This window comes from Hemicordylus capensis, chromosome 4 (assembly GCF_027244095.1).
Source record: "Hemicordylus capensis ecotype Gifberg chromosome 4, rHemCap1.1.pri, whole genome shotgun sequence".
Classification (NCBI taxonomy): Eukaryota; Metazoa; Chordata; class Lepidosauria; order Squamata; family Cordylidae; genus Hemicordylus; species Hemicordylus capensis.
This window is the reverse complement of record NC_069660.1, coordinates 12,699,737-12,712,882: the sequence shown is the minus strand read 5'-3', so window position 1 is coordinate 12,712,882 and position 13,146 is coordinate 12,699,737. Positions and strand designations below refer to the sequence as shown.

Sequence of the window (13,146 nt, the reverse complement as noted above, 5' to 3'; positions counted from 1 at the left end):
ATAAAACTTTGTGTAGCTACTATGGATATTTATAAGCCACTTTTTGACAAAAGTTCTTAAAGCAGTTTACAATACATACAAAAATAAATAAATAAAGATGGTTCAGACTTGCAACCTAAAGAGAAAAAAGTAGACACCAGCAACCACCACTGGAGGAATGCTGTACTGGAATTGGATAGGGACAGCTGCTAATCTAAAAACAGATACAGTAATAAGCTAAGTTCACCAACAATCTTTACTGAACACGAACCACAGAATTTTATTGCTTACTGATTTGGCTGGTTTTTCTTTCCACATAGATAGCTCTTTGGATAAAAGTTCTTCTGGCTTCATTCTTACTAGCTTTGACAAAGGAATGTCTTCTCGAAGAACACGATGGAAAAGCCCCTTAAGAGAGAAAGGATAGATTTTAACATCAGAATAATGAGTACCTACTTACACAACTGAAAAATATTATTTTCTACTTGGTAAGTGAACAACATTTTGTTTAACTAGCAATAGAACAGGCAAGAACATTGATTAATGCCTCTCTTCTAACTTCACCCTAATTTAGGAAGCATCTTAATCATGCTTCCAGAGCAGTGTACAGTAATTTGATTAGGATGAAGTTAGATAAAAGGTTGCTTGCAGTCCAATAGAAACTTTAAGACATTGTTTGCTCACTTTCATACAAACAAACCTGATTTTTGGGGTCCTTGAGGTTGAACATAATGCTGCGATATTTACTCTTATACCGATTGTCTGTAGCTTGGAACAAATTAAACATCTCCTTTTCAATATTTAGTGCAATCTTCCCCACTTCACTCTCTGTCATGACCAGATCATCACTATCATTTACTCTGCAAAAAAAAGGGGGGGTGGGGGGTGGGGGATAGACAGTTTAAGCTATTTACTAGTGTTATCTAGATGAAGCCATGAGATATGATATGAAGTCCTATATGAATATCTATGAAATCTTCTATATGCTATTTCATAAACAATCTACTGAAGGGGGAATTTTATTTCACTGATTTTGATGTCCACCCTTGACCACTGTTGTCTTCTGGGGCATTATAAGTGGCCATAACTGATCACCATGCAATCAGACAAATTGTTCTACCACTTGCTCTGGGGCACCCCAACAAATAGAGCCAATATATTCATTCAACAGCAACAATTTAGAATTTAGGAAATAATTTGTCCTGTGTAGGGTTATCATTATTTTTTAAAATACCATCCCATATGTGGGATAAATATGCTCCCATACCGCCATATGGGAGGTATGAAGCCTGAATAGACTATCTTGGTTTGATCTCAGTTTCTTTTCTTAATCACCCACACATACCAAGACGCAGGCCTAAAGCAAACAAAACAAACATTCCAGACATCAAATACCTCTCCTTTCCACGAGCAAAGTTTGGATTACATCCAGGAGGATAAAGAGGTGACAGGAAGATAAAGTGAGGACAGGGGAAGCTGAGATTTATTATGTCTACAGTGCCAATTCCAGCTTTTTAACTAACTGAAGTCAAAATAAACCTCGGCTCTGTGTGAACCCACCCTCCATATCACTAATTGTGTGGGATTACAATCTAAAAGATTATCCTAGAATAGGTTGATTTTACAGAGCAAGTGCCTACCTTTTCCACAGAATCTCTTTAAGAGATCTTCGTATATTCTGTCGAATCTGAGAGAGAGGTTGTGATTGATTGATACCTGCTGCCAATTTTGCTTGTGTCGAAGTTGATGAAGGAGAAGAGGAAGACATCATGGGCCTCTTAAGACCTCCACCTATGCTAGAAGAGGCATTTGTTTTTTTAGAAACCGAGGATGTACCATAGGACAGAGGTGAAGGCTTCAATGAAGACACATTGCTTGATGTAGGTGTACCAGCTGAAAGTGAGGATTTCTTAGGTATTACCCCTTTGAAGTCCGCAGCAGAGTGTTTAACTGGGTGCTTAGTTAGTGAAGTACTAGTAAACACAACGGGTTTCTTTTGAGACAGATTTCTAGCTTGGGAAGACATCGGTTTCTCAACAATTTTCTTTGATCCCATAGAAGATTCTGCTGGTTTATCCTCATTTTTCCGCTCTTCCTTTTGTGCTGTTAAAAAGATCACACACAATAAAATAGATCATGTATATTACTAAATTTTAACAAATAAGATACAAATTTATTCTCTATTTATGACCTATGTATTTCAGTAGAAAAGATTTAAGCATCAACTTAAACTTGATCATGCCCAACTCTTGCAGATGACTGCTATCAACACAACAGGGTTTTTTTTTTTTTTTTTAATTGCAAAAAGCACTTGTATGATGACATGAGAAGTGTACATCATTTTTGCATGAATTCACTGGTCATGAGTAACTTGCAAACCCTGGAGAAGGATAAAGATATGTGAAGTGTTGACCTCTCACTCCAACATCAGTTCCTCTGCCTGTACAAGTGTTAGAGTGAGGAAGAAAACAAAGATCTATTGAGCAATATCAGATTCACCGATGCATATGCACCTACATCCACAATGCAATTGAATAATGCCCAATGTTTAATAGGAAAAGTAATGATTTTTAGAGGAAAGAAAGATCATTGGGAAAATTTCTCTTCCACATTTTTAAAAAAGTTGATCCATCTTCAAAGATTGCACACATGGTTTAACCATTACACTTTAAGAAATTATAGAGGCCCTTGATTAAAATTCAGATTCCATTGAACTTTATCATTTTTTACATCCAGGTCCTTTCCACAGAGCCTATACTGTAAAAAGTGATTTTTAGCAATTACAGGATACCCAAGTGCACCACAGCAAGTTCTTGGGGACAGGGGGAAGAGACAAACACACACCCTTTTGGATTAAACAACTCCAAGATGTATTCTTTATCAAGCAAGCTGTATAAGAGTCGTGAAAAAGTTAACAACTTGAGTGATTCGATGAAAAAGCTGTATTACAATAGTGCAGACTAAACAAAGGTAGCTAACCGTATTGTATCTTACAGTTAGTAAAATCTCTTAAGAAATGCTTTAGAATTATGTCTGTAATGCCAGAAAAATCATTTCATAAGCTTTCATAGCTGTATGTACATATGCCAAAAAGCCTCAATTGGCCACAGCGTCCCAGTATGCCCACACCAGTTATTTAACCAGAAAGAATGGTAGAGTATTGTCACATTACGAACATCACAAGTTTTCCCACAAATTATAAACATCATCAAGAAAACCTTGATGGGATAATGAAGTTGTCAGGTTTAAAGTAATTAAGAGGCTATTTAGATGCATGTGTGAAAGTTAAAATTCAGCAAGAAGTGGGAGGAGAAGATTCTGTTAATAACAGAGTACAGCTGGGACAATAAAAGACTTAACGATAGAAACCACTGGAAAATTTGCAGCTAAAGAAACACACTGCTGGAAACAGCACTTGGTAAAAGAAAAAAGTAACAGATGTTAAACTATAGGCCACCATTTTTCTATTTGAATATCTTACTTGTTAAGAATCTCTAATATACACCCACAACTTATTCATCACCACGGGTATTTGAAATATGATCTTCATAGTGTACAAAAATCTATGCGGTTACAATGATCTACTCATTATAAATCTTAAAAACTGACTCATGTTCAGTATATACAACCCTTGTAGGAGTTGTGGCTGTTGCTTATGTGGACAGCAAAGTGCTGCTACTTTGAGCAGAGGAAACCATTTCAGATACAGCTGTGCATGCAGAATTCTGTTCATCCTTATGGAAACCTAGTGTGCTCTGCCAGCATCTGACATTCAGGCACAAAAGCCCCATTTACATATTGTGTTCAACATACATACAGTCTACATACAGTGTATGCATGTAGTCATTCACATTATGTTGAACACATGTACAGCAATATACTTCCTATCTGTACCTAGTTCACTTTTAAAATGAACACATAGACAGTCATTCACATAAACATATGTACATGTGTAGATATCTACATGCGTTGCACACATACACCCCAACATGATGTCTGAATAAGACAATGGTATAACCCTAAATGTTGTCTATTTAATCTAGTTGGTATGCCTGTCACCTATGACACAACAGTACATACTGCAATGAAGATCTGGAAGTGAAGGGCTGTTGAGGTTTCCCCTTGCAATTGGAATTTGAAGTGACTTGCTTGTAATAAGGACTTATGCCTTCCAAAAGGATTATTTATTGCCCTGAAAGTTCTTGTATAAGCATGTTTACAGAGGCTCACCATCAAGTGTAATAGATAATCACATGACAATATTGTTCTACAAAGTGTTTCAGAATGTTTTTTGACCCAGACACAGCCAACTAGTAATAAAGCCTTTACTGTAAATATGGCTGACAGTTGACACATGATGTGCAAGATATAATTAACCAAAGAAAATTATTTGGAGGAAGAGATTGCCACCTCACCTTCCTGTGGTGATGGTTTCTGACAATCCTGAACTTGCAACAATAATGGGAAACTATTTTAAATCGCTGTCCTGTGATTGGCTATAATCTTACTTTGTAGTAAAGTATTTCACAATTTATCTAACAAAAGGATTTTAAAAGACACATTTGAGAAAATCTTACCTTTACATTTAAAATGTACCAGTCAAATCAGAACTGTTGAAATTTATATCATTCATAGATTTTAATCTGTACTTTGGTGATAAAAACATTCACCACTCAGAATAATCATATAAAAGTGGAGAAAGGTAAACTACATAAAGCCATATCTATAGATCATTAGAAAGTGCTTTTTTTAATGGCCAGTAGGCAATATTTTGACATACATTTCCATTGTCTCATCTCTTTTTTCCAAAGTACTCATTTTCATTTATTTAGAGGCCTGCTCAACTTAGGCCCCCCAGCTGTTCTCCAGCTACAGTGGCCAATAGCCAGGGACTATGGGACTTGTAATTCAACATCTGCAGGAGGGCCGAAGTTGAGCAGCCCTAAACCGCCTAGGGTCAGACAGAGGTCTAGCCCAGTGTTTGTTTGTTTTTTAATATGAGCAGTTGACATTCATGCAGTTTTGGAAACGTTTCAAAAGTTGATTTGCCATATAATGGGAGGAGAGCAGGTCTTGTGGTAGCAAGCATGACTTGTCCGCTTAGCTAAGCAGTGTCTGCCCTTGTTGCATATGAATGGGAGACTACATGTGTGAGCACTGTAAGATATTCCCCTTAGGGGATGGAGCCGCTCTGGGAAGAGCATCTAGGTTTCCTCCCTGGCTTCTCCAAGATGGCTGAGATAGATTCCTGCCGGCAACCTTGGAGAAGTCGCTGCCAGTCTACGTAGACAATACTGAACTAGATGGACCAATGGTCTGACTCAGCATAATGCAGCATCCTATGTTCCTATACAACGGGGCACTGCTGTTCAAGAAAAATGAATCTAAAGCCCAGTTGGGCAAATGGGTATAATTTTATAATTCTTTGGATCTTGGCTACTGTTTTGCCTTCTTAGAGCAAAGATACTTTGCACATTTTTGCATGTTTTATGTTGACTAGAGGCCATTTCATACTGACAGACTAGTAAGTTTTTCCTCCACAGTTCTTCCCAAGTACAGAAGAAACTTCAGTGTGATATATTCTTAGCACACATTTAAAATTCAACCATTTCTGTTGCAGCAACACCTTTTTGCCATTCCAGCAATCACACCATGGCTGTGGGGCTATCTCCACTCCTCAAGTATACATACTCTATTGTGAACAATCCTCTCAAGCTTCTCCATGAGATGCTGCATGTGGGAGGAATTGCATGGAAGAAAAACATGAGCAGTTTCATGTATGAAAAACGGTCTTTAGTAAAACATCTATATTACCCATACAATAGTTAGTTTAACATTGTCATGAATTTCCCCTACTGTTCTATCTAAATACTGGGAAACAATCCTGCCCTATTCCCTTCCAAGAACATTTAAGTCATTAGAAACCAGAGGATGCTGTGAGCCATGATTTGCTACCCTGGCTAGCTGAAATAATTATTCTTCGACATGGTCTCTGTCTTTTACACTTCTGGGATTCTTCTCCGAGCTTGCTTTGTAAATTTTTGGCAGCAAGAGCAGGTCTCAACTACATCAGATTCCCCCAAAGTAGACACTCTGAATGTGTGTCAGAGGAAGGAATTTTGGCTCTGCAGCGGACACACTCCTTAATGTTCTTTGTGCCTGACATAAGAAATGTGAAAAAGGCCTCATGGGCCTCGAAGCCCCATCCCATCCAGAAGCAGGGAGCATGGCAGGAAAAGGCTGGGGGGGGCGGGGGCGGGGGGAGAAACGTGTGTGTGACGAAGAAACAAAACATGCCAAGAATGAAACTACTCAAAAAGAAAACCAAAAGGCAGGAAGAGAAGATAGTGGGGAAAACAAAATACAGTGGTCCCTCTACTTACGAAATTAATCCGTTCCGAATGCACATTTGTAAGTCGAAAAGTTCGTAAGTCAAAAAGCGGTTTCCCATAGGAATGCATTGGGAACGGATTAATGCGTTCCGGAGCCTAGAAAAAAGACCCAGACCCCCAGTAAGGCTTGCAAACTGCACAGGAACATTTCTTTTCAAGAATAAACAGGCAGTAAACAGGCAGGCAAGTCAAGGAAACCGCATGTAAAATTCGTAAGTCGAGGAAACCCCATCTAAAAATTTGTAAGTCGAAAAAACAGCATCTAAAACCGGATCTAAAACTGCCGTTTGTAACTTGAAAAATACTTATGTCGAGTAGTTCGTAAGTCGAGGGACCACTGTAGATGAAAAAAACTTTCCTTTCTATTCGCTGCCGAAGCTTGAAGTCTCTGATGAGGTCTGCTGAAGCATGGACAATCAAAGACTGAGGAGATGAGGAGAGGCGCAGCTGCATATAGCGGCTGGGGGCAGGGTTCCCCCGAAAGCAGGAGATGAAGCTTGGAAGATTCACACAAGCACGAAGCCCAGAAGTGTAAAAGGACAGGTGACCACTAGAACCACCATAGTTACAGGTAAGCAACCTGGTGTTTCCAACTGCAGAAGTCACACTGCTCAATTTTAGCACTCATTTATGGTGCACATGAACTTTGAACTAAGGCCTCACTGAGATAGTTAAGCTGTTCTTGACTGTATCACTGCTGACCGCAAGAGTGGGTTCACATATATTATCCTTTCTAAAAATATATATATTAAATCCATGCACATTGAAAACCAGATGTCATGGAAAGCATTGTAGGCCTATGGCATTTTGCTGCTTGAAGTGAAGCACCAAATGGTGCCCATCCACACACATACCATTTTAAATGAAAAGCACATGCCCCCAATTCCGTTCAAGTAGTTCCCCCATTCTTCCTTTTCCATTAGGAGAAGAGAAAGACAAGCCATCCTTCCTTTAGGGCTACTGTTGGGGAAAGTGCTCAGCAGCCTGCTGTGCCACCCAAGCACAGTGCCACAATCTGTCACCTGAAGCAGCTGTTCACCCTGCTTGACCACAGGGCTGGCCCTGATGGAGAAAAATTCAAGACTAGCCTTCTCACAATTTTCTTCTTCTTCCCGGAAAACACTTTTTTTTGAAAGGTGAAAAATTCAGTCATATGATCCCTCACTTGCAATGGTACAGCCCAGACACAGATTGATCAACTCAGTAAGAACAAGGCCTAAATTAAGTACTATAGGACTAGCTATTATTAAAACAGTATTATCTTAATACTGTTTATTTGTGGGAGTGTTTAAAAAAAGGAGGGGTGGCCATACATGCCCACTATCCAATATACAATTGAATTGTTTTTTTTCAAATCACATTACTCCAAAAGCCACTCATCAATTAACTTGATGATGCATTCAAGTGCCCAGGTAAGGAGAGCAGGAACTGAGGCAGCTATCATATGCAATTTCTTGGGAGCAAGCCTGTTCTGAATACAGAGGGACTTACTTCAGAGTAAACATGCACAGGATTGTGCCTCACACATAGAAATCATATTTAATATTTGTATATTATTTTACTGACAAAAAATCATTAATTGCTTAATATGCCTCTTCACTTTGCTATAAATACCCCATATTCAGAAGATGCTCTATAAGTATTTACCATTAACTAGTATATTTATTCACTGCTATTATATTAATTTGGGTGTAATTCCTGACAGGTGATAAGAAACATGCGACATAGGTTATGGAATCCAGATGCTACAGTGAAAGGGATTCATTTGCGTCAATTCCCCAGGAAATTGTCAAAATGCAGGTAAATTATAAGATGAATTAGAACCTGTATAATACTTCAGTATCTAAAGTAGCCAAAAGGGAAGAAAATGAAAGATAATATGGAGCAGTTTATTTTTGTGCTTATTCACAACTCCCCCCCAGTTGATATGTTAATTGTATAAATGTTCCCCTTTAGACAAACGCATCTGAAGCAGCACTCACAGTAGGTTGTGTTGATGTGTGTAAAGTGTTGCGTATGCTTGGCAACTCCATTCTGACTGCCAAATACACTCTTGTTGCTGCCAACTGTTAAGCTTATTGGTTCCCTGGTATAGCTATATCTGAACTTGTGGCAGATAAAATGTTTTATTATTAAGCAGAGGCAGGTAATCCCTACTCCATTTCTGTCATGCAACAATTGCACATGCTAGCACTTTAAATACATCATGGTGGCTGTTACCTCTGTGGCATCAGGCTCACACCCAGGTCATATCACTAGATGGTGTTGGACCAGGGTATAGGATATAGGGCTGAGAAGCAATCAATTAATCTTCCTCTCCACCAAATTCTGTGCTATATGACAACATTGTTTAACTGCACTTGACAATCCATTGGCAGCAACTGTTGCTATCCTGCCTACTGTATTGTAATAACCGTGTCTAAAACTGGCTCATGACAGCAGCACAATACAAAACGTATGATACTGAACTAGCATAACAAAGTCATTTCCATCTAATCATAAATACCTATTTGCCAGAACAATTCTAAAAATTCTAGGTCAGGACACTAACAATACAAATTCCTAATTTTGATGGTTCAGAGTTAAACTTCAGGAGCATATGATCACTATTTCAATCTGCCACCCTTTAGATCAGAAATCAGTTTTGATTGGGTTTTATAAGACAGCAAAAATGTGCATCATCATTAATATTCCACTTTTTTCCAGGGAGCGCAAGGGGGCATTTATGAGCTACTCCCTTTTTTTCTCACAACCACCTTGTGAATCATCAGTGACCTTCGTAGCTTAGAGGAAATTCAAAGCAAGATTTTCTGGGTCATCATTCAACAAAACCATTACACCATATTGGCTCCCCAGTGCCAGCCGTGATGTAAAGTCATTCATGATGCAAATAAACCAACAAAGCAGTCTACATTAATCTTTAAATATTTGTTTCCCGAAGTATTTTTACAAAGTCCACCACTTGACTGAGAGGCCACTTTGTCCTTGGGCTTAAAGATCAGAGACCTGAACCTACAATGTGCTCAGCAAAGTTTGGGCAAGAGGTACCAACATCTTGCCTTTTAGTGCCAACACCTCATTTGCTCTTCCCAATACCACCATTTCTATGCTCACAGCCAGCTATAGGTGCTTCCTTGTAATCCCAGCTGGTTGCTTTTCTTAGTCTATTCCAATAATTAAACTCTCCTGCTTCCCTGTGTTCCTTCTCCTCCTCCTCCTCCTCCTCCACCACCACCACCAGATCATGATCCACTCAAAGGAATGGAACTGGGATAGCTCCATAATCAATCATTAAATACATTAGCATTTGGGAACATAACGCATATACAGGTCTTTGTACTCTGAAATTCTGTAAAGCTCTGGATGCAGTTTTGGGCATAACATTCGGCATTCCAAAAGTCTAAATTTTTGTCTCGTTTCAAGGTTTCATCTGAAATTGTATAGGCAATTCTTGACAACATATTTAAAAGGTGTGTGTACACATACATACCTACATGCAGAGATAGAAAGGCAGGCATTTTATTTGTTCTATAACCAGTATAAGTACATGCATAGTTTCGTGCAGGCTCTCTGGGAAGCACAACTCTGCTTAACGGCAAATATCACTTAATCTCATTTGTGAAGGCTGTATACCTAAATGGTAACCCCAGAAAATGTTTAAGGTGCATCGTATTTAAGAGAAAGGATCACGTTCATACTTGCTTTACAGAAAACTATCCTAAGGTAACTTTTGTTTTAGGGGATTGAGTTCTCCAAATGGGCGGGCCGGGGGTGGGGGGGGGGGAAGGCCACCAAAGGCTGCAGTGCTCCCTTCCTCCCAAGAGATGCAGACTATGCAGGAGAAAGATACTAATTAAATTTCACATGGCTGGGGTGTTTTGGTTTTTTTGCTTGTTTGTACATTTGAAAATTAATAGGATCAAACGTGTCTTAACTCTTCCACTTAAGCTGTTTCAACAGGTTGGGAATTACCTTCAAAATATCTGTAAAAGTCACTATGCAAGATCATCACAGACCAAAGCTCTCAAAATGTCAAGCCCACATTTTACTTAAGGCTTAGATTTGTTGCGCTACAGAGTACATTGCAAGTTAAGGAAACAAGAGGAAAAAACATTGCTTATTACTACGAGATTCTCTTCCGTTTTATTTTCTGGTTGGCTTACCATATAACCTTACTCATTCCACACCTGGGAGATAGAGTACAAGAGGTACACAGTGACAGTGGGGTCATGGATTTCCCGGATCATGAAAACAAAACCAGAAAGGAAACTGTTCATTTGTTGCTACAATTCTTAGAAGCAGGTACCCCAGTAGATCAGTTTCAAAAATTATCCACACAGAGCAGAGAGGAACTCCTAGTATCCATGTGTAAACAATGTGAGCACTTAAAAGTGTTAGTGAGGTCTTCATTAGTAGAAAGCTTGCAAATTTGCAGAAAAGTTTCTAAGAAATTCAAATCAAATTAGTTAAGTTTTAAAAGCAAGAGGTTCAGTGAGTGGTCTGAGAAAATCTGATGCTTAAACTAAGCAGGTACAGAACTGGCTAGTCCTTGCAGGAGAGACCACTGCAAAACCCAAGTAAAAGCAGGATGCAAATTAATTATTAAGCTTTAAGAACAAAGAGATTTGCAGCCAGTTCCAGCTATAGAAAAACATTTCAAAGGTTAAAAGAACCCAGAATAGCAGTAGCTGAACAAGTAAGGAAAGGCACTTAGGGAAACAGGACACTAGAGCAGGCTGTTGCCACTGGAACATAGTGCCTTGGCAAGAAAGACGGGTGGAATGGACAGAGGCTGCCTACATCCCATGTTTAACTTGGTTTTTCTGCATTCCTCTCCTTCTTGTGCATTGCTACAGCAAGAGCAAGTCCTGAGGCTGGGACAGAACGCACATACACTCACACTTGCGGCTTGAGGACAATAGGATGTAGAGGGAAACAGACTCTCTCTCTGGGCACCATTTATATGTAAAAACAAAACAACCAGAACAGATGGGGTCTCAGATTGCCTCCAGGCTTGTCCGGTTCCCATGGGAAAGGGGGAAGAGAAGGCAGAAGCTTTGAAAGACAAGAGCTGCAGTTCAGAGCAGGTGAACAGAAAGAGCAGCTGCCACAGACGTCAGCCTCGATCAGTTAACTGTGGGCAAGAAGCTTGAAAGGAGATGAAGATTCTGAAGGCACAGAAGTTGCGTGGCAAGTCTCATGGTAGGTGTGTATGCCAACAACTCCGTGAAGTGTCTCATGGTCAGCTGCAAGCATAAGGAGTCCAACCCATTCTAGCCAGTGCCCGGATCAAGACAATGGGGTCAGCTAGAAGACTTCACCCCCACATGGACTGAGCAATTTCATTCATCTACATGGGTTAAAGGATTTGCGTGTAAATGTCTATCAATTTCCAGTTATATATGCAAAATAATTAAGTACAAGAGGCACAAGCCCAGTTACAAACCCTTAACCAATTTACCAAATCACACTAACTTTACTACAGATGACCTAATGCAGTCATTAGATAAGGGAAGTCTTAAAGGATTACTCATTGCCAATTAATCTTCAGCACAGAACAGCACCGTTTTCAAATCTGCTTTCCTGTTCAGTATATGCTTTATCAGCACAAGACAAAGGGATTCCATTTCTTGCAGAGAACTCACTTGTCCCATTCTAGAAAGAGTTCTGAAGTTGTAGTGCTCATTAGCCATTTCCTGAAGACGAAGGTTAATAGTTTCCTCTAGAACCACACCAACTGACAAAAGCATTTGAGGGAAGTTACAGAGAACTAAAACGAATTATTCCAGTGCTCAAAGTAGTATTAACCAAATACCAAGAGAACTCTTACTGCATCATCTGAAAAGACATTGTTGAACCAAGCCTCATGAAGTAGCAGCTTACAAAAATTACTTAATGTCTTCTCCTGACTCTAGCTTATTGCTTTCAGAACTTTAAGGCATTTTCCCCCTGTGGTCATCAGCCATTTCAGCAATGTGCACAACTCAAGCATGTCACACAGGTGTGCATTACAATAAGCTTGTGGTCCCTAGCAGTGCAGTTTGACAGTAAATTACTCTCAGCCAAGCAGTAGCCCCTGGCACAGGAGATGCATGACCCTGACCTTTTGCCCAGCCAGATACATGGCCCTCCTGCCTACAGGTGCCACAAATGTCTGCTGCTCATGCTACTTGTGTTGCAGACTGACCACCTATGCTCTGGAAAGTTAAATACATGAAAGGATACTGAAGCAGAACCCTGCACATAACTAAATTAAAGTTGTATGTACATTTCTCTTTTGGTCACTGACCGTAGATAAAGGTAAGTAAAGTTGTATGTCCAAGTTGTAGGATGTTTGCATATTAGATACACAAGTCTGGTCTGGAGGCTAGTCTTGACTGAAAGTCAGATCAAAATCGTGTATGCATCTGGTGACTTCAGTGGGAAGCAAGGTGCATGTACAATTGCCGAGAAGCAAGGTTTGGGATGCAGGGAATATACATGTATTGGGAGTTACTGCCAATGAAGTGTTGTCCTCCATTTAGGACCTTCCAGAAGGCTTAACCATACAGGGAGTTTCAGATATGCACCTCAGAATTGCTGGCCTTACATGGAACTAACCCCAATGGCCCACATTTTGGATGGCTTTGATCAATCTATCTGTATCTACGGTAAGAAGCCATGTTAGCACTTAGTAGTCATACACCAGATTGTTCATTCTTGTGCAGACACATTCTGTCTCGTGATAGAACTAACGCAAGGGAGGAACAGTCTGAGGGAAAGCGGCTGCTAGCTT

General features: G+C 39.7%; 1 protein-coding gene and 1 long non-coding RNA gene across 16 annotated transcripts in view; one reads left to right on the top strand and one right to left on the bottom strand.

Moving 5' to 3' along the window:
• Positions 1-9,296, top strand: part of LOC128323609 (uncharacterized) — a 38,848-nt gene extending 29,552 nt beyond the window's left edge. For all 9 annotated transcript variants that reach the window (XR_008306381.1, XR_008306378.1, XR_008306383.1 and 6 more), the window contains 4 exons: positions 300-467; positions 6,750-6,942; positions 8,077-8,171; positions 9,078-9,296. This is a non-coding gene — a long non-coding RNA (uncharacterized LOC128323609). The remainder of the gene's footprint in view (positions 1-299; positions 468-6,749; positions 6,943-8,076; positions 8,172-9,077) is intronic.
• DIDO1 (death inducer-obliterator 1) overlaps positions 1-13,146 on the bottom strand; it is a 114,964-nt gene that overhangs the window by 25,144 nt on the left and 76,674 nt on the right. For all 7 annotated transcript variants that reach the window (XM_053247039.1, XM_053247035.1, XM_053247036.1 and 4 more), the window contains 3 exons: positions 1,620-2,082; positions 680-839; positions 271-387 (listed from right to left, as the gene is read on the bottom strand). In XM_053247039.1, coding sequence (XP_053103014.1) covers positions 271-387; positions 680-839; positions 1,620-2,082 — 740 coding nt within the window. The remainder of the gene's footprint in view (positions 1-270; positions 388-679; positions 840-1,619; positions 2,083-13,146) is intronic.